General features: G+C 39.3%; 1 protein-coding gene across 1 annotated transcript in view; it reads right to left on the bottom strand.

The window, feature by feature from the left end:
• Positions 1–2,163: 2,163 nt before the first annotated feature.
• pdgfd (platelet derived growth factor d) overlaps positions 2,164–18,939 on the bottom strand; it is a 55,449-nt gene continuing 38,673 nt past the window's right edge. Inside the window, exons 5-7 of the mRNA XM_034701503.1 lie at positions 16,584–16,797; positions 7,911–8,128; positions 2,164–5,330 (exon numbers count right to left, since the gene is read on the bottom strand). Of these exons, the coding sequence (XP_034557394.1) occupies positions 5,196–5,330; positions 7,911–8,128; positions 16,584–16,797 (567 nt within the window). The 3' untranslated portion in view covers positions 2,164–5,195. The remainder of the gene's footprint in view (positions 5,331–7,910; positions 8,129–16,583; positions 16,798–18,939) is intronic.

The raw sequence follows: 18,939 nt of genomic DNA, 5'->3' as shown, positions 1-18,939 counted from the left end.
TGACGACATAACACAAAGACAGGGACGTTGTTGCCAAGGCTTGTCAAACTTCGATCCCACAGCACCGACTTCATCATTCTTCTTTTGCTATGTTGACTTTGTTTGTTTACCCTCGTAACTTTTGTTCTCATTAGTCTATGCCACTGATGTGATGGAAAACATTGTAGAATGCAGAAAGAATAATCAAACATGCTAGACTTTCTCTTTGGAGTGAGGCGTCCCAGATGTGGCCTTAATTGGTGTTCACAAAGACACACTAGAGGGGATAAAACGATTGATTTTCAGGGCCAACGGATCAAATGGCGTTTTTTTTTTTTTGCAATGGTAATGCCTATTTTCTACATAAAACCAATGCAGTTCAGTGTTTTTAGTGCTCAGTGTCCTAAAAGGGAAAAATGCTGTCTTTTTGTTGTAGTGCTCTTGGTTGAAAAAACTTGAGCGCTCACCAGTTCCACACTACATCATGAAAAATGAAGTTGCAACCAATGTTAAAGAATAAAACCCCAATGGGAAGCGCTAAAAACTGGAGTTCCTTAAATGTGTCCACTTGAGGCTAACTCTTAAAGCCTAGGAGCATGTGTACAGTACAGAGACGAGTCAACTGGAAGTCCATTCATATGAGAAGCTCTGTGATATCCAATGCGCCTGTGAAACTCCTCCCCTCTATAATATTTCAGTCTGAAATCTGCCTTGATTACGTTAAAAAACTTTGATTTCTGTGATGGATTTTGGAGAGACTGCATGACAGTGTGTTAGATTGGCTAAGGCTGCCAACTATCTTGGAGGCTATTTCCTTCAATTCAGTTGCCTATGTTGACTAATGAGTGAGTTTGTATGAAAATAAACTCTTTAATCTAGTTATAACACACTGTGAATCAATGTAATGTTATTCTGCCAACATGTGGTTATACATGATAAACACATTTCTTAATTCATACACCTTTGTGGGGCCGGGAGGGGATTATAACTCATTTGTTTTGAAGATGTTAAGATTACTAGTTTTGCATAGTCAAGCATAGTTAGCAGTGTGGCTGACTTGACTGACAGATGGGCACATTGTAGCTGTTAGCCAGGAGGCTAAATGCCTGCTTCTTTGGCTCTTGTGTTAGTACAACTGATGGTGGGGTTGAGCCAGCGTTTCCATTATGGCAATTGACATTTCTGGGCTTCAACACTCTGCTTCAGAGACCAATGGTTGACGTCACTGAGACTATGCCTATGTTTATACAGACTAGGGGAGAAAATCACCACACTTGTTATTTTGAGTAGACAATTTCTACAGATCTACAGCTGTTGCTAATGCTACGACAAGATATCTTAGTAATTGTTTTTATTTTCTTTTTAAAATGTGATTAAGCAAATATGAAGCATACAGAGCATTTGAATGCAGAATTGATAGTCACTGCTAATGGAATCTGTAGCAAAGGACACACATGAAGAACTCTGCAATCATGAATCAATTACAGATGTGAACACGCACAAATCTGTAAAATGGATCATGGTCCAATCTCCACCATCAATCACATGAAAGCACACAAAACAACTGAATCACTGCCCACATTTCAAAATGTTCAGAAATGTATTTGGTCATATTTTTCTCATTGATGGTATTTCTCCAGTTTGAAATATTAACCATGCCAGATATTTACAGGCGGTATCATCTTCCTGTGCCAAAAGCAGAATAATGGGCACAAAACAGGCAGTTAACATGGATGAAACTGTCAGATATGCAGATTTTTTCTGTCAACTTACAAAAGTGACAACTTTCAAACAAGCATATTTATAAAGTGAATGCAATGACTGCTCCCACCAACTCCACGCAAAGCCCTGTAATAAATATTAATTGGGTACTTGATCTGGTCATGCTGAAACTAGTACAATTGCCTCAAAACTTACGGTAGACTGTATGTAAAAGTAAAGACAAAGTTAGCTGTCAGGCTACCTTAACCTTCCTGTGTGGTGGTTCTCTTGCTATTCACAGGATCACAAGAGTGGGGGGTTGTAATTTGCAGATATTTGAATGTTGTAACACATAACCTCTCCTGAACTTACCACAGACACATTTGTCTTGAAAGCAGTTTTTGATTTGTACTGAGCTGTGTACCCAGTGTTGTGTGCTTGAGCGTCTTAAATGTTTATTATCAGATTACTGCCCAGTTTTTTCTGACATCTTTATTTTTTGAAGCATAGCAAATTCTTTATTACACTGTACAGGTAATTTAACAGAAAATGTGTACAGTCAAATACCTAAAAAATGGTGGGTTGTTGAGAAAGCAGTGGAGGCAGTAATGCTACAAACACTTTATTCATCAAGATCAACCGGCTGATGTTTACATCAAACAAAAAAAGAAAGATAATAAATTATTTATTAAAGCATACAGTTTGTCATGAATATTATTCTGAATACAGCAAAGCAGGTTGTTGCTTATAGTATCCCAACAACTTTTTTCTGAGTTGAAAATATGACAATACAACCCCTAAGAGGAGAAGAGCTGAATCTTTGCACCTAATCTTACTGAAAGCATGACATTTTCTCAAAGGTCTGTGGTTTTGACGTTAATTTGACATGAGTAAACCAAAGAAAAAAAAAGATCCTAATAATTACACAAGCAGCTTTTAATGCATGACGTTAAAGAACATGTGGTTCTATTGAAAATAACTTGAAGGGAAAACAAACAAGTTGTGTGGAAAAAGAGGAATGTCACTTTGGAGCATGCAACAATGGAATGTGCTGATAACACCAGCAAAACTGGTAGACACAGGATGCACACGCACATGAACACGCACGCACTCACGCACGCACGCACACACACACACCTCACTTTCATTTACAATCCATAAATTTGCAGGAAATCATGTGTTGGCATCAGTTCTGATGAAAGCCCTTACATTGTTGTTGGTACACTATCTATACTTCTCTAATTAAGCATCTTGAAAAAGAAATGTTACCTAATAACCATCTGGCTCGTTAGCAACTGAAAATATAAAAGGGTAATTTATCTGCAAACCATTATCTGTGAAATGTGTGTATGTGATGTGGAAATCTTTTTGTTTTGAATGCAAAACAGGGAGAGATGGCAAACTTTGAAAGACAGCAAAGTGAGGCTGTTTTCTTTGATGAACATCCACATCAACAACATCTGTGAGTGTGTGTGTGTGTGTGTGTGTCTGTCTGTCTGTCTGTGTCTGTGTGTGTCTGTGTCTGTGTGTGTATGGGTTTATTGCATGGATTACTCACTGCACGATCTGACAAACTCTTGGAATCTCTCAGATGGTTTTGTACCCTGCACCTGTCAAATAACAGCCTTGACTTTACAGTACTCACACATGCACATGAAAGCGCTGGCGGCACAGCTGATCGGGTTTCACCGTGACGATGAAATCGTCTCAGTGTCCACTCATTCTTTGTTTTGTCTGTCTCTAGAACAAAAGTAGTGTGTAAAATCCCATTTTCTCTGCGTAAATCCAGCCTGCAAGCCTGTCTGAGCGTGTGACGGCGGGACTCATGGGAGCTGATGATGACGGGGAGATGACAGATGACAGTGTCTTTTATTTCTAGCAGCTGGGTCATGTGTATGGGGATGATAAGCAGTTAGTTTGAAGTCTCCCTCTGTTGCTTTGATACTTGAGTTACCCATGCACACCATGCAAACACATTTTTCATGCACAGTCGCAAGCTTGTATGTGCTGCCAGCTCTCACAGACTGTCAGTAACCCTTCACCTCTTAAACAAAAGGACGTCTTCCTGAGCTGTTACACACACACACACACACACACACACACACACACACACACACACACACACACACACACACACACACACATACATACAGAGACACACACAAACATACTCAAGTTGTATTTCAGCATAGTCCAAAAACATCTCCCTAATTTCCACAGTTCTCTTTTAAGTTTTCATGCTACTGCAGACTTAAAAGGCAGTCATTCAGATCGTGCTTTATATCAGCGTCTTCATGAGGGAAAAAATAAAAAGAAGTGTGCCTTAAAATCAGGCTAGCTGGATTCACAAACATGCTGATTGAAACCACTGATGTAGCTGCAATCTTTCATGTGCTGGATCCTGAAAGTGGCTCCTCTCTCTGCTCTCATCTATGAGCCCTGGTAATCTACAAACAGGACGCTTGATTGTCCCTTTTCTGTCAGCCGTGCTTCCCAAAACACTCTCCTTCTCTCTTCCTGAGTGGCTCTCCCGCTTTCCTCTTATGTATTTAGGGTGTAAGGATGGCAGTTTAATGCACGTTCGGATAATTCTGGTTAGCAGCTGGAATGCCAGGAATGCTCTGAAAACTGGGCAGAGCGAGCTGCCCAGTCTGATAGATTCTTTGATGTGTGTGAGAGCGAGTAATGAAGGGCAAGAGGGAATCAGACTCCGTAAGAAAGGAGGAAAAGGAGTGAGAAGTGTATTGGTGCAAGGAAGTACAAAGGAAAGTTAGGATGTGAGCAGACAGGAATGTAAAAAGAAAGGAGGGCTTCTCTGAAATATAGAGCAGTGTAGACTTCAGTATAAGTAACTACAGCTTTTATCTTATGGTAGAAATAGAGGCCTGGAGTGAATGTGTGTGCTCGTGTGCAGTGCAGATCTGGAGGGTTGTAGTTAGCCTAATTTCACATCAAGATAAAGGGTTATTTTGGTTTACACTTCCTTCAACCCCTCTCCCTCCCTTCGTCTCCCTCTGTCTCATGCTCACTCATCTCAGAACGCTCCTGGCAGAAGACGTGCCTGAAGTTTCTAGAAACAGTCTTATGATAACACGAAGAGACTGGAGCACAAACACAAGACACAGGAATAAAAAACAGTTTACACAGTGGTTGGAGACAGTTCAATTTCAATTCAATCGAGTTGGCACCCATAAAAATATCAGGTTTTTGAAGAAAAGGAGCACTTTATGGTACTTTAGTGATGTTTAAACGTTACATGAACATTTGGATTCTAAGCAGAACAGCAAAATGAAACAGTCTTGCTAAAACATGTATGCCTTTATAAGTTGGTCTGTGAGCATAGAAAGGTAGATGGTCTACCTTTAAGAAAGAAATGGTCAGGTTGCGGTTTGTCAGTCAAAGTGTTGCCGTCTTCTTTGCTGCATGTGTTGCTGTTATAATACAAAGTCTGTTGTAAAATAGATAAAATACAAATTTGTCCAACAGTTCCAGATCCATGTGTCAATATGAGTGTCTCAGCGGGGAGGCTGGGAGGGACACGCACACTCGCACTTTTCATGGTGTGTGAGAAAAATCTCATCTATGACCCAGCGCACCTTTGGCCTCCGATGGCGCTGATGCAGGGAGACCTCTGGGGCGTACTTCAGCACCTTAAAGAGACAGAAAAGATGAGGTCAGTGAATTCCTTTTTGTCTAATACTTTGCTGGCCAACTGTTTCTAATGTAAATAACCCTTATTAATGACTTAGGTACAGTCCAGCAGGGGATGTGTGCTTTGGCGTGCTGTGCAATACTGCAGTACGAGGACAAAGAGACCCCAGGAGAAAAAGCATAGACCGTATGAAAAATGTGAGTAGAATCCGTGATATCGCCCATCTGTTCCATATTGGAAATGCTGAACACAACCTAACTTCTTCCAAGCTAGTGTGAGGTAAAGAGGAGGGCCTTTAGCATTTTCAATTACAGCTACAAGGTGCCCGCCTCCCAATCAAGTCAGCCATGCCCTTATTTGGGCAAAACTCTGAAGTTTAACATCTTCAAAAATAACTAGTTGTGAAAAAATTAACCCCCCGTACAGTCTGTGCCGATAGAGAAAATAGCTATTTAGCCTTAAATCATTTTTTTAAACCTGGCTGTAAACATCGCCTTTTTTGAATGGGTGTGTATGTAGTTTCTAGTGTTTCTGCAGCCAGCCTCCAGTGGACGCTTGATGAATTGCAGTTTTAAGCACTTTCGCATGAGCTTAATATTTAAGACCGGAGGTTGTTGCTTGGTGAAAAGGCAGCAATGATTCACTTTATCATCTGAATCTGAATGAAACAAACAAGCAACAGGTGTGACAGCACATTAAGATCAATATTTAAACAGTGGGTCCACAACAGCTAACAAGGTTCTGTTTACAGAGTCTATAAAAGTTGCTATCAACTGACTGAAAAGCTAGATTTAGTCAGCATTTCACTAGTACTGACTTCTTTTGCAGATTACCAAGCTGTGCACAGGTGACACTTGTAATGTGAAAATGGAGTGGAAGAACAAACTGTTCCAAAATAGATGCAGTGAGTTTCTTTCTACAGAACTCAGTAAAAGCAAGGCTGCCCAAGATTTATGTCAGGACTTCCCGACGCTGAAGCAACGCTGTGAGTAATGAAGTGTTTCTTTAGAAGTTGAGTCAGTGAAGGAAGCAGTCACAAGTAAGAGAACCTGCAAAGATGAGAGAAGAGGAGCAGGATGGAAATCAGTCACAAATACAAAAACACAAAACAGTAATCTCATACTGAAGAGAACCCACATGCCAGCAGTTTTAATGCACACACAGTACATGCAGACACAAACACACCTAATGCATGCTCTCACAGACAGTGACTTACACACACAAAGAACAGTGACATCCCAAATCCAACTTTTGTCTAAATTTCTATTGTATGATTTTTAAAAGAGAGAGGGAGCGACAGAGAGAGGGTCCTGTGGACCGTGTTTCAATAATGATGCTATACAAGAACAAAGACACAAAGAGATGGAGGGAAAAGAGAGAGAAAAGAATGAATGACAGGCTTAAAGAACAAGAATGGTGCATTGCAAGGGGATAAATTGAAAATGGGAATTGGGAGGAATGAAAGGATGATGGAAGCCCACAGAGGGAGAGGAAAAAAAGAGAGAGATGGAGTGCTAACAATGAACTCAGTGAGATATGGAGAGATTGGAAAAAGAAGACTGGGCCAACGTAGAAATGGATGGATGAGAGAAGCAGGGAGAGAGCGAGAGGCTGCTGGTGCAATGCTGCTTCATTGTTGATGCAGCACCTGGCTCTGCAAGCTCAATCTCTCTCTCTCTCCTTCTTCCTCACTCACTCACTCACTCACTGTTCACCATCTTGGCTCCTTTCAAATATGCATCAAAAATGTGCTGTAGTCTATGGTGGTCAACAGGGACAAATGAGCAGCTTCTGCCCAAGGACGACTCACATTTCAGAACACAAAGAAAATCTCTGTTAATGTATAAAGCTTCCTTTGGACTTTTGAAATTGATCTAGTTTATTTCGTTACCAAAAACTTAATCAGGAAGCCTCAAGTAGAAATCTGTTGTAGTCAAAAAAGGTACTCAAAATATAACTGGAGAAGTTTGATACCAGTTGCAGCAAAGCTTTATTCTCTTCCAGTGGCCAAATCCAAATTAACCAGAGAGCAGACTGAAAAATAATCATATTGACCATGGATTATATATTATAACTTTGTAAATGTTACCCTCTATAGATGTTTTGATTGGAGGATGACATCACACCACTATTTTGGTCCAGGAAACATGAACACATTCTCTGAAAGCTCCAAGTATTTTTAGGGGCTTGAACAAAATGCTGAGTCAGCAAAATAAAAACAAACTTGTACTAGCTTGTAACCCTCTCTCTTTGCTGTGCACACAAAAATGTGCATGACACATTAGAGTAGTCAGTATTTGTATCTATGTGTGTGTGTGTGTGTGTGTGTGTGTGTGTGTGTGTGTGTGTGTGTGTGTGTGTGTGTGTGTGTGTGTGTGTTGAATGCTTTGGAGCTGTGGCTCTTAGCTCTGTTCTTTATGACTGACTCTTGCCAAGAATGATTTAATCTGTCTTTTTGCATTTCCCTTGTCTTTATTTTCATTTTTCTTTATTCATCTTGATCCAAAGAAATGGAAAAAAGCTTCAGTGCTATTTTGGCAGGTCAACCAGGGTGTCTTGATGATGACGTAAGCCCTACCTCGTGTAGTTTGAGCAATGTCTTTGAGGCCTGACAGGTGCAGCCGTTGTTCCAACTGTTGGTTCCACAGCCACAGTTTCCTCCGCAGCGTTTGACCAGCAGACATCGAGGGAAGAATACAGCGTTGGTGGCTCTCAGCTCCTCACGTAGGTTTACTGAGTAGTTCCGAGGAGTACAGCTGTAGCGTTTCACGTCGTCGTACAGACGGTCAAGATCAACTGGAGAGTTGTAGAGAAAAGCAGATAAAATAACTGATTAGTAAAGGTTTCACGGTATTCATGCTTCCTTTTTCTTTTTTTTTACTTCACTATAGAGGTTGTGTTGAAAGTGTGTCTTGCGACCCATTTTTAGTTAATAGTAGTTGTTGGTAAGACAAAATACTGCTCTAATGCTGTTGTGTTTTGACGTTTTCCAGGTTTCCCAATTCCATGGACATATGGATCTGACCCCTGGCTGTTATTTCACTCCTTCCCTCAACACTCAGCATTGATAAAGAAGGTCTGCAGGGATATCAGGTAAACAACAGTTCCAAGCCTTCAACCTACACCTAGCCAAAAATACTGTTAGCCAACTTGCATTATTGCTTGCTTGGAACACATCCTTCATATTTCAGAACTGCTAAATGTTTATGCTAGCAAGGAAAGGGGCACCAGTTCGCCTGGCAATTACATGCCCTATGGATGTTGTGTTAGAAAAATGTTTGCAAGGAAGAAGTTGAAGGCTAACATTAGCCGTTGTCTAAAGCTAGCCAATGGACAAGCAAATATAGTGTTGTCCATTGAAACATGGCTTGTTTTTCAGATGCTAATCATTTGATGAATGATGAAATCATAATGATTTTTAACCATTTTTATTTTCAGCACCCTAAAAACCTTGAACACAGTGAACAAATACAAAGGTTTCTGAGTACCCCTCCCTCAGAGTGAGGTTAGAGAAAAATGGCAGCTGTTTGAATATGGTGAATTTAAATTTGAACATTTCTTTCGTACCCAACAACACTTTTATTAAGGTCACACAACTATTTAGAAAAAAGGGTGAAGGAACACAAATTGTTCCTATTTATCATTGTGGAAGGGAGGTACATAAGCTAAAGTCGCTTTAGTTTACACTAAAACATGCTAATAATTGTTTGAACAAAAAGGATTGAAAGATGAAGGAACTATGAAATACGAATACAATTATAACAAGAGTTGATTGTAGAGAAGGAAAGAGAGATAAATGGAAGATGGAAAGACAAAAAAGTAAAGATGGAGAACCCTGTGCAGGAGAGAAAGCAGAGGCTTATAATTGTTTGCAGATTGAGTGTATTAACTGAAGTCTTTCTTTACATCAGTACTTAAGAGAAAATCACCTCGTTTGTGCACACATGACCTCTGTTCATTGGGTTGCTCAAATCGTTCAAACCTAATTTCTGGATGAATCAAAGCGACCACTGTAAGAGCTAATAGGAAATCAGGGATTAGGGCACTGGTCCAGAGGGTAAAACCAGGAGACACAGAAAGAGGAGCTTGATTAAAAACTGACTGTATTTGCATTTGTTTTACTAGTACTGGCATCAGAGACCACGGACTGAATAACATGAGCCACATTGTTGCCTTGCACAAGGAGAGCCTGAGGCAAACTGTAGCAGGTAAGCTTTTATTTTGAAAGTTGAGGATACATTTGTAATAAAGCACTGGTAGGGATTTCCTGGGATGACAGTATGACCGTGGAGGGTGATCATAAAGTATATTTTAGGGAATATGGTGAGAACACTGCATATTGCCTACAGTTTGTTTGCAAATCAGAGAGACTTTGGGCGGTTTTAAGGAGGAAACGAAGACTAAAAACTAAGGAGGGAGAGAAAAGAAGAGAATGAAGCACCAATCAGCGACAGAGTGCCCTGTTACCAAGGCTATCCCCGGCAGGATAGTCATCACCAAACTGTCCTTATCATTGATGCTAATTTCACCAGGCTGTTAATCGAATGACCAGATTTTTAAGGTTGCTCTAAACTGACAGAAACCCACATTTGGTCTAAAATATTCAAAATAGCTTTAAAAAAAAAAAGCTAAGAAATAACGGTAATCAGTTGATTTTTCTTATTTGCAGTGCAGTTTAGTTTATCCATTGATAACACTGAAAAATAGAAATGGTCAAGCATCTTAACAGTAGTTCTGTGAGGGCAATCAAACCCCACCAGGTCTAGGTTTTAAACTGTGTATTTCCATTTTAAGAGCTGAGCCCAAAGACCAAAAAAGTAAGGTTACTCTTCCACTGGGACAATTATTCACCAGTGCGAGAAGAACTGATTCCAAAATAATTTATTTTTTTCTTACACTGATAAACATGTGAGTTAAAGGGTTTAAAGGAACATGAAATGATAAGAGAGCTTCTGGAAAGATGAGGAGCTACAACATGACCATGTCAGATAATTCACTCATTGCAGAATTCACTCAAGGAGAGGATGACTGGACAACTCTTCAGTAAAAGCAACGAGACATGAAAGAAATGGCTGATGCATTATTCTTTATGTAAGAACATGACTGTCCTTCACTTGAACAAAGCGTGAGGCCATGATTCTGTTGACTTTGCAGTAAAACATAGATGGTGGACTTAGCATTTGCATATGTGATACTATACTCCACAAGGGACACATACACTACACTAGACATAAATATTTAGCAGTCTACAAGGCATCAAGGCCAAAATCAGTAAATGCTTGTTAATGTACTGGGATCTGCTAACTCCATTTTAATCAAGATAAGGGCTTTAAGTTTACAGATTCACCAGTTGGTTTCTTCTACAGATTATGGCTCAGAGAGGATGAAAAGGAGGCAGACATGTGTTACTATTTCAAGCCATTCTTTCACCCTGTGAGGAAATTTCTGCATCATCATTGCTAAGAAAAGCATGCATTTCACAGCCAACTGTGATGTTGAGATGTCCACGGCAACCAAAAGCCTACAAGCGTAAAAGTCTTTGCTCTTGCTTCTCCTAATTCTCTGATACTGGATATTGATGTGTATCAAGGAAAGAGTGCATTTTGGGACTAAAGACTGGTCCCAAAGGTGTGTCAGCTGTCATGAGACAAGTATTTGACATCTACACCAGATGGTCCAACACAGAAAAGATCATGGTCCAGGTGAGATGAGACAAGCAGCTGCTGAGCTTTTATCCCATGTCAAAAAGCACCAATAAATCCACATCGTATTTGTTTCACTTCTCTGATGTTGCAGCCATAACCTCCGAGGCCCAATGCAAGTTAAACAACAGAGCATGGGACCACAAGGCAGAGGTTATCAAACAGAACTTGGATATCCAACCTGACTGAGATGATGAATTTTCAAGAACTGGATTAAATCAATAGAAACAAAAATACAATCATTTTGATGCTTATCAGATACGAAGGATATCATGGAGAAAGATGAAGTCCATGATCATTACAGCTAAAAGTTAGCATGAATAAGAAGTAATAAGGAACAACTAGAAATGGAGAACAAACTACATTGTTTTCGGTTTGATAATGAAGATAAATGTATCTGTTCTACTTAAGTTTCACGGTTCACTGATAAAATAAAAACACTTAAAGGACTCAGAGGAACCCTCAAACAGAAGGACAATATGTTCTCTTTCATTAAAAACAAACAGACATCAATGCAACAAACAAGGTAGACCGTCCAGAATGTTCAACAAATTTCCCTTTAATTAAGTTAGATGTATTCTTGGATTAATTGCTGCTTCTGTGAACACGCTCTAAAATATTAAACAAAACATTTAAACAAAGTGGACATCTAAACAGGTAGGACATCAAACTCCAAATTGGAATATGTTTTTTCTCATTTCCCAGGTGGTTAAAAAAGTTAATTTGCAGTGAAGATGAATGAAACTTTCTTTGGGCACCACTAGATTCTTCACTTCACTGAAGTACAATGGGTTTTTACGACCCAATACAAGAACAAAGGACTTGTCTAGATCAATACTCCCTGTGAACTACAAGAGAGTAGCTGGGGGAGATTGGCTTGTTTTTGAGCTTTGCTGCAACAATGCAACAATAAAGATCAGTCATGCATTAGAAATCCTCTAGAAAGTGCATGTCCTCCATGTTACTCGAACAATGACGGATTTGCTTGACATGCAGTAACATGTATGAGAGAGAGAAGCCAAACGAAGGTTCAGGGGGGTCAAGAGAAGCCTAATGGCATTGATAATCAATAAGCAATTGTTCGCTGAAAAAAATCTTTGCTGTGGGGGTTATCATTGATGACACAGAGGGAGGGGAGCACGATGAACAATAAAGAACAATAAGAGCAGGTGATATGATCGCTATAGTTTGACTGAGCAGAAGAACAGAGGTGAAGATATAGGGTTCACTATTCATATTTATATCTTGACATTTTCTTAAGTCATTTTCGGTGGCATGGAAAGATATCAAGAAAGCATACTAGTGTGTAAGCTGAATGTGTTTTCATACTAAAATCCCTGCTTTCTATCCTAGAGAGAGTTGCTGTGTGCACATCTGCTATTCAGATAAATGAAAGGTGGATTATGCTTGCATTGTGTGGGTATTAACAGGTTAAATGAGGCAAACCTTTTCAAATAGTCACATGGTTCAACAACAATCAAAACAGGGTTTAATTTAGATAAGTTAAACATAAAACCTGGAAAGTTAACACAGCAAATCATTTGCTGTGACCAAATCATTACAGCCTCTGGTTGTTATTCAGCATCAACTTATTTTCCTTTTTATAAATGTTGACTTCTCAAAGATATTTAAAGCATTCTGTGTAGCCCAGACCATTATCACAGGCTTCGAGGATGAATAAATGGATTATTTTTACAGCAACTTATGCCTTTTTTTCAGGACAAGACAAATAAGTCTCATACATTACTGTCAGAATGATGCATATGGCCCAGTTTGTTAATGATTTTTTATTCAAATGAGAGAATGCTGGATTTTCTGTTGCACTTTGCCACAAAAGAAAAATATGACACATTATATTTGGCCAAAGACACGATTCAAATCTATTTACTGACTTATTAATCAAAGTGAGATTGTGGAGGAAATATTAAGCTTTCAGAGTAATCTCGTGGTCTATAGGACCACATAATACAACTTAATGTGGTACAATACATTTACCTTTACATACAGACAACACATAGAGAGCTTGTTTTTTCTCCTGTGTCACTTTCTGTCAGGAAAAGCACAAAAAACAGACAACCCTTCATTTATGTTTTTTTTGTAGAGAGCAAATTTGAAGTTTTTTTTTTTGGAACTGCTCTTTCATAGATGGTGACAGAAATGTGCAAATGTCAAGAGTCATGACAGGTGTCTTTTAATTTTGTAATGTTTGTTCACACCTCCAGGGTTGGTGCAAGGCTTGAAGTGAGGGAGCTTGCACAAAAGGAAGCTGTGTCACCTGCCTCTGTAAAAGTCCGGATGGGCACTTTCAACACTGCTTTACAACACCAAACACAAGCAACAAGAGGTATGTGTGTGAGGGTTGAGTGTCTACGTTTATACAGTATGACTGGCGACAAAGGTTCAAGCATGCTTGACTGTGTAGTTCTGTATGAAGAATGTATGTGGTGTGTGTGCTTTAGGGTCAAGTGTGTCTTTTTAAATGAATAAGTGTAATCTCAGGAAATTTGTGGCACTGAACCCTGAGAATCAAACATAGTAAACCGAAGAGAAAGCAAAGCTGAGATGTCACTCACTCAGACACCACTGTGTAAAAGTTATACATTTGTGTGTGGTATTCTGCTCATTCTATGCAAAGTCATTACAGTGTAAGCTTCAATATGCTTTAGTTACTTGGACTTGTAAGTGTCCCAATTAATATTACGATCAGGCTTACTGTCCTTCATGGGAATAAAGGTGGGTGTGAGCTACCAAGTGTGTGTGTGTGTGTGAGTGTTTTAATGAAAACAAAGCTAAGCTGCTGACTGTGGCAGATTTCTGCTCTGCTGCACAGGTTGAATTTCCAATTAGGGGGAGCTACGCTAGTACAGTATATCAAAGACCTGCAGCAGCACCTACACACCTTTCTAAAGTGCTGCAACATGCATGTATACTCCCTGTATACAGAGCATTTTCATGCCAGCCCAGCACACGCATGCACTGATGAATAGAGATGGATTTGCTGTCAAGCACAAATATTTGGAACAGGAGAAGCCTGGGGTAGAAAGACAGAGAGTTGAGGAGTAATAGGTGAAAGAGACTCAGGTTTGTTGCAAGCTTGAATGCTTCTATAAATTAGCCACATACCTTCCTTATTGCGTGACATGAGTGTGTAATAAGGGTATACCTGTCTTTGCTTCATATCTTTTCAGTTTGAGGTATATTGCCTCAGTGACTCCAGGTTGATTGCATGAACATCACAGTAAAATAAAACCTTGAGCTGTTAGTCTTGTGTCACCATAAATCTGTCCCTGACTCTTGTTTAGACTCACTAGAAGGCAAAGTAATCATTGTATGATGCAATAACTTTGTCAAGTTATGTTATGCTGTTGCACCATTGGATAGGTAGGTCTAGTCTTTCCCGATGATCTTTCACACAAAACAAGAAAGGGGGCAAACATATCTCCTTTTACATAAATGTGTAATGCCAGTTTTATGGTATTTTCACATTTAAATTGATCAGACTCATCTTTCATTCTTAATTCTGTCCATTTTTTCTCTTAGGGTAATTAACCATCAGCAATCTATCATCGTCTGACAACAACATGGCCCTGGAAATAGATCCCAACTTCTCAGTAATTCTAGTTTAGACAGGGTTTACCTTTTCATAACTCCCAGCCAAGACTTCCACGTATGTCTACAACGCCATTTTTTTGGTATATTAAACACCATAGATGAACATTGGGCGCATGAGTGACTTCTCAAAGGGTCTTAAAGTTGCCGAAATATTGTCATTCAGAAGAATGACAAATTCAGGTCCTCAGAGGAGAAGAAAACAACATTTGAAATACTTATTTTGGATGAAGGCTGGCTTGATCAGTTCTGGTGTATCCTTAGACAGTGACTGGCTTTTGTGACACAGCATTAAGCAAGTGTGTCACTCAGGTTAAAAATCTAATCTAGAATGCATTATAAGTTTAACTTGCATACTAATGTCTGTTAACTGAGATAAACAAATCATATTACAGATTACTGCAGATGGCAGATGGGTGTCAGTCCACTGGATTACATTCTGCCTGCTTTTGCTCTCAACGTTGGATTGTTTCCTGCATAAACCAAACTAAATCCAGAGATTTACAACTCAGTGTCATAAATTGCTTTTTAGTTTGTATTTTCTTAGTTTTGTGTTTCATTCCCTTGTGTTCTTGTATTCGTTGTGTATGTATTTTCATTTGCGTTTCTTAGTTCAGTCTCCAGTCTTGTTCCTGTTTTATTTAGGATTACTTATTCCTTTTGTGTCTGATGTGATTTTACTTCCTGCCCTTGTGTGCTTCCCTCCTGTTTGATTACTCTAATTAGTTTCACCTGTGTCTTTAGTCACACCTGTGTTAATTACCCTGTGTGTATTTAGTTTCTGTTTGCTCCTCTCATTTTGACAGTTCCATGAGTCTTGTTTGTGTCTTTCCCTGCATCTTCCAGTGTACCTCGTGATCTCCAGTGTTTCTTGTGGATTTCAAGTTGGACTTCAGATTATGTTAAAAGTAAGTTTTGTTTTTCTCTTGGCCTTTGTTTATCAAACCCTTTTTATTTTTTCTGTCACTAAATAAAGTGGTTACAACTGGGTATGCAACAGATCTTGCCTGTGCTATATTAGATCAGAAGGCAATAATGGGGCTTAATCACATAATTACATAATTACAGCAATGATTTATAATACAGCTCAAATTGCCAAGCCATAGACCTTGTCCACCCTCAATGCTGCACCACTGCGTTTTCTGAAAAGACCAATAAGTGAGAATTGGTCCCCTGCTGTATGGGTCTTTGTCGGTCAGCACACTCTCCCTTCCATTTTCCTCTTTTACACCAGCTACCAATGACTGCACCAGTATGCAGCAAATGCTGGGAATGCAGCACTGGTGCCGAAGGTACCATCTGCTGCACTATATGTAAAAAACATCACAGCACTCAGCTTTCTGGAACTACTATACCAACTCAACATGGAGCTAGCACTCCGTCTTGTATTTACACACAGAGAGTCTTACTTATTCCAATAGTAATTTTGAGATATTAAAGATCTATTAAAATCGCTGTTGTTGTCCTGGAAACATAAAAACTTCCCACTGTTTTCTGGTGTCTTTGGGAAGAGGAAATAGCTGTGATTTTCCTTCACAACCAAAAGAACACTCACAAGAAACTTCAAGAGAGATACTGAATCAACAAAGAGCAGAGTGGAGCACAAGCTGAGCAGTGCAATGGACTTTCCATGCCAGGGAAATTTGAAAAGAGCATCTGGGTAGGTGTGTCCTTGCAAGAGATTTATTTGACCTGCCGAGTGGGCATGTGTGTTAACATTGTCCTAACAGGATGGCAGAGCCTGATGTCAGGTTCAGGCTAAGTCTTGTGAAGTTCTCTAAATGAGCCATGCAGGGAACCCGGAAAACACACCCAGGGACTACGCCAACATCCGTGTATCTCATTATTATGAGACTTTGCAGAGGTTTAATATGGACATTGTTAATAATAATAATATGACAAGAATACATGTGTTTGTACCTTTTTAAAAATAGTCTTACCTTTATTATGTCTGCTTGCCAGATGATAGGCCCTGGATCTATAATGTATGTGTGTTTGAGTGTAGATACTGTCCAGGTCCTGTCTCCAGGTGTCCGGACTCAGGGATCTAAAAAGCTGTTCGACAGTGTCAAAGGCGGCTATGGTCCGATCCAAGTCATCCAACGAGAAGGGAACCTCTGTGACTGCCACTGGCATATGGCCTCCACCGCTGTCCTGTAAAGAGCAAAGTCCAAAAGGTAAAGACTTTGATGAAGTTTGTTTCACATAGAGCATGTGAGGGAATCACAGGAGACCATGGGCCAAAACCTTCTTGGTTCACTTTATTAGTTTAACTTATTTAAGCCAGCGAGTAGACCAAGATGACTCACGTCTGGTAGAGAATCAAGTGGTTGTGCTGAATTGGTTTTTACCAGGTTTGTCTATAAAGTGTCAGAGAAATACCTGCATCCAAAGAGCCAGGATTGTTGCTTTTCTACACTTGGCATAGTCTTGACAGTTTTCATGGTTTCTGTATAGGAACACATTATTTTACCATGCAGTCACAACTTGTGTTAGGATTGAGAGGTCAGAACTGTTTCTTTACAAGCATTGAAAAGATATCCAAGGATTCTCAGGAAGATATTTGGAGATATCAACAGATAACCTCCACACAGCAACAAAGAGAGAAAAACATTGAAGTTCAGAGTCACCTCAGGTCATATTGACTCAGAATCCTCTTAACACATCCAGTCATTTAAGACATCCCTGCTAAACATCAAAGACAGAGCTTTTACTGAAATGGAAAACAGATTTTCAAGGAGACATCTTGACCTAATGTTAGTCTGTGTCCTCCACAGTGGAGCTCTGTTTTTTCAATAATGCTTTAGAATAGCACTTTTATTAAAGATCACTTTTGTAAAAGTCAGCGTGTAGTGGCATAGTGAAAAAAGAACTTAAATAAGATGAATACGAATGGTATAATAAGTAGTTAATTACTTCTTTGTTACATTTATTGATCTAACATACTATAACTGATATACTTCTGAGTGTGATTCCCTTTATACACGCACACAGGGTAACAAAAGCAGCAACATATACCAGAGACATTGTTTTGCTTCTGTTAGCTGCTATTTATCTAGCCAGGAGGCTAATTTCAATCAAACTCTTAGAGCTTGGAGGATTATTACACCTGGGACATTAGCTTCTGTAATCAGCCCTAACTTGCATCCATGTCAAAGGATAGGAATAAATACTGGAGGGATATTGAGAGTGGGCGGGGCAGACTTTGGAGATGAGGAACTCGATACAGTTTGAACAGAGGCATACCTACAACTATGAGGCTTCAACAGTGACCTCTGATGTATAATGTTCTTCTTTTATCGCTCTTAATGATCTATATTGTATTGTTTTAAGTGGTAATTCATATATTACCAGCAGTTTCTCTCTTGTATATGGTGGCTATGTTATGTCTTCTTTCTGTTTAGTTTAGCCACACAAGTTTAATCTCCCCAAATGCAATTCTTTTCTAAACTTCAGATAAGCTGTGCAGAGGAGGATTGTTATTGATGACATACTTTGAAGAATAATTCAAATAGAATGTAAAACCAAATTGTGTAAAAAAAACGTTTCTACGACTAATAAAAGGTGATACATATAGAATATATGTCTTTACTATGCAGTGGAAAGAAAAACATAAGGTTAATGATATTAATGTAACCACTGATTAATCACTGGGAAAACCAGAGATGCAGATCATGTTTCAGAGCGTCATTGAAATACAAGCGGAAGAATCCAGCAAACCATAACCGTACATCCCATCTGCCCTGTCACTGACATATCCATATCCCTCCATACACCCACAGATAACATACACCCACACATGTATGATTATGATCAATCCATGCAGCAAAACTGCCACACAGCTCAATACACACTTATTAGTATGGTTACACATGTCACTGAACCAAATGCCCACACATATTATACTGCTGTACTTATAAAAACATTATTCTAACAAAGCATGTCATCTGACATGTCAACTTTCATGCATAAAAGATGGGGTACATACATGCATGAATGTATTCTGTGTGTGGGTATGAGTAAGCTGATGCAAATGGACCATATGTGATATTCATTAGTGAAGCTGCATTGTTCTCAGAGTGAGTCAGAAGACGGTTATACTTGAGAAGACAGTGCTCAGGCAAGTTGGCTGCATGTTTAATATCACGTATATCTGTTAGACAAATGGCATGTTCCATCTACAAAACAAATTATCTAAAGTAACTCTAAGTCACTGAAATTACTTTGAAACAATGTTATCTTATCACAGTTAGAATGCTTTTTCTCAGCTGCACATGGCTGAACTTCAGAAACACC

The sequence above is a fragment of the Notolabrus celidotus genome, chromosome 14 (genome assembly GCF_009762535.1).
Source record: "Notolabrus celidotus isolate fNotCel1 chromosome 14, fNotCel1.pri, whole genome shotgun sequence".
NCBI classification, from domain to species: Eukaryota; Metazoa; Chordata; class Actinopteri; order Labriformes; family Labridae; genus Notolabrus; species Notolabrus celidotus.
The sequence above is the reverse complement of the archived record's forward strand: the minus strand, read 5'-3'. Positions and strand labels throughout refer to the sequence as shown.